Source organism: Sphaeroforma arctica (assembly GCF_001186125.1).
Source record: "Sphaeroforma arctica JP610 unplaced genomic scaffold supercont1.7192, whole genome shotgun sequence".
Classification (NCBI taxonomy): domain Eukaryota; class Ichthyosporea; order Ichthyophonida; genus Sphaeroforma; species Sphaeroforma arctica.
Genome location: NW_014033366.1, coordinates 1 through 1,485, shown reverse-complemented (window position 1 = coordinate 1,485; position 1,485 = coordinate 1). Strand labels below are relative to the sequence as shown.

Genomic DNA, 1,485 nt, shown 5'->3' with positions numbered 1-1,485 from the left:
TACTACACTATATATGTCAACCACACCTTCTATAGTGCTATAAGTACTATATCATATATGTCAACCACACCTTCTATAGTCCTATAAGTACTATATTATATATGTCAACCACACCTTCTATAGTCCTATAAGTACTATTAAGTACTACATCATATATGTCAACCACACCTTCTGTAGTCCTATAAGTACTATTAAGTACTACATCATATATGTCAACCACACCTTCTGTAGTCCTATAAGTACTATTAAGTACTACATCATATATGTCAACCACACCTTTTCCAGTCGACTCTGCACATCCAATTGGGCCTCTAAGTAAGATACGTAGGCGTCGCCATTTGATTTGTGCTGTGTGTAGATGAGGGGTTGACCCCAAAAATCAGTTTCATTTTAGGACGAGAGCGGCCGTTCCAAACGAAACGGGGCGCAGAATTAGGTCGAGAACAGAAAGTTTGTAAATTCCAGAGTGGAGAATTGGGTTTAAGGCGTGATATTCGGAATAGACAATACGTAAGAGTAGAGCGAGTCGGGGGGTTTAACCAAGACGCAGGGTTTTAGGGTTTAGAGTTTGTATCGAATGAGGGCGAGTGCACGCGCGGCATTTAAAGTGTCTGTCACCATCTAAACCCTAAACCCTAAAACCATCTATCTACACATGCCTATACACCACCATTTGTGACCATATTCACAAATATACACGTAGATAAGTGTACACACACACACCCTATTAAAGGCCTCTTATAGTCCAATTAAACAATCATACACCCACACACCCTATTAAAGGCCTCTTATAGTCCAATTAAACAATCATACACCCACACACCCTATTAAATGCCTCTTATAGTCCAATTAAACAAGCATACACCCACACACCCTATTAAATGCCTCTTATAGTCCAACTAAACAATCATACACCCACACACCCTATTAAATGAACAAGCATGCACCCACACACCCTATCAAATGAACAAGCATGCACCCACACACCCTATTAAATGAACAAGCATACACCCACACACCCTATTGAATGAACAAACATACACCCACACACCATATTAAAGGCCTCTTTGAGTCCATTTCCATACACCTGGGTGGCCTGCGCTGCTTCGGCACGCACAAGCTTCTTCTTAAGTGACTGCACATCCCCCTCTCTCTGTGATAGCGACTGTTGTAGCCGTTCAACCACAGCCGTGTTGGCTCGGTTGGCGTTAAGTTGCAGTGCAGCTGCTATGGTTTCCTGAAGGCGTATGCGAGGGTATATAAGTCGTACTATCCCGTTTAAGCGAAGTATTGGTTGAAGGTAGTTTAGAATTAGTTTACACAGTTATGTTTAGGTGAGTGGGACTTGAGAGTCCTACATAGTGTGAAATTATATATATATATATATATATGTCTATGTATATATATATATAAATGTTACATATATATATATATATATGGACAAGATATATAAATAGAAATTTTAAATAGAAATAGAAACACATC

The 1,485-nt window shown here is 39.6% G+C and overlaps 1 protein-coding gene across 1 annotated transcript; it reads right to left on the bottom strand.

Annotated features, from left to right (window-relative positions):
• Positions 1–252: 252 nt before the first annotated feature.
• Positions 253–1,237, bottom strand: SARC_16011 (hypothetical protein; the record flags this gene model as incomplete). The annotated part of the gene is made up of 2 exons (XM_014289876.1): positions 253–348; positions 1,052–1,237. Coding segments are annotated over 2 exons (282 nt in total), but the record flags the coding sequence as incomplete, so codon positions are not given.
• Positions 1,238–1,485: the final 248 nt, after the last annotated feature.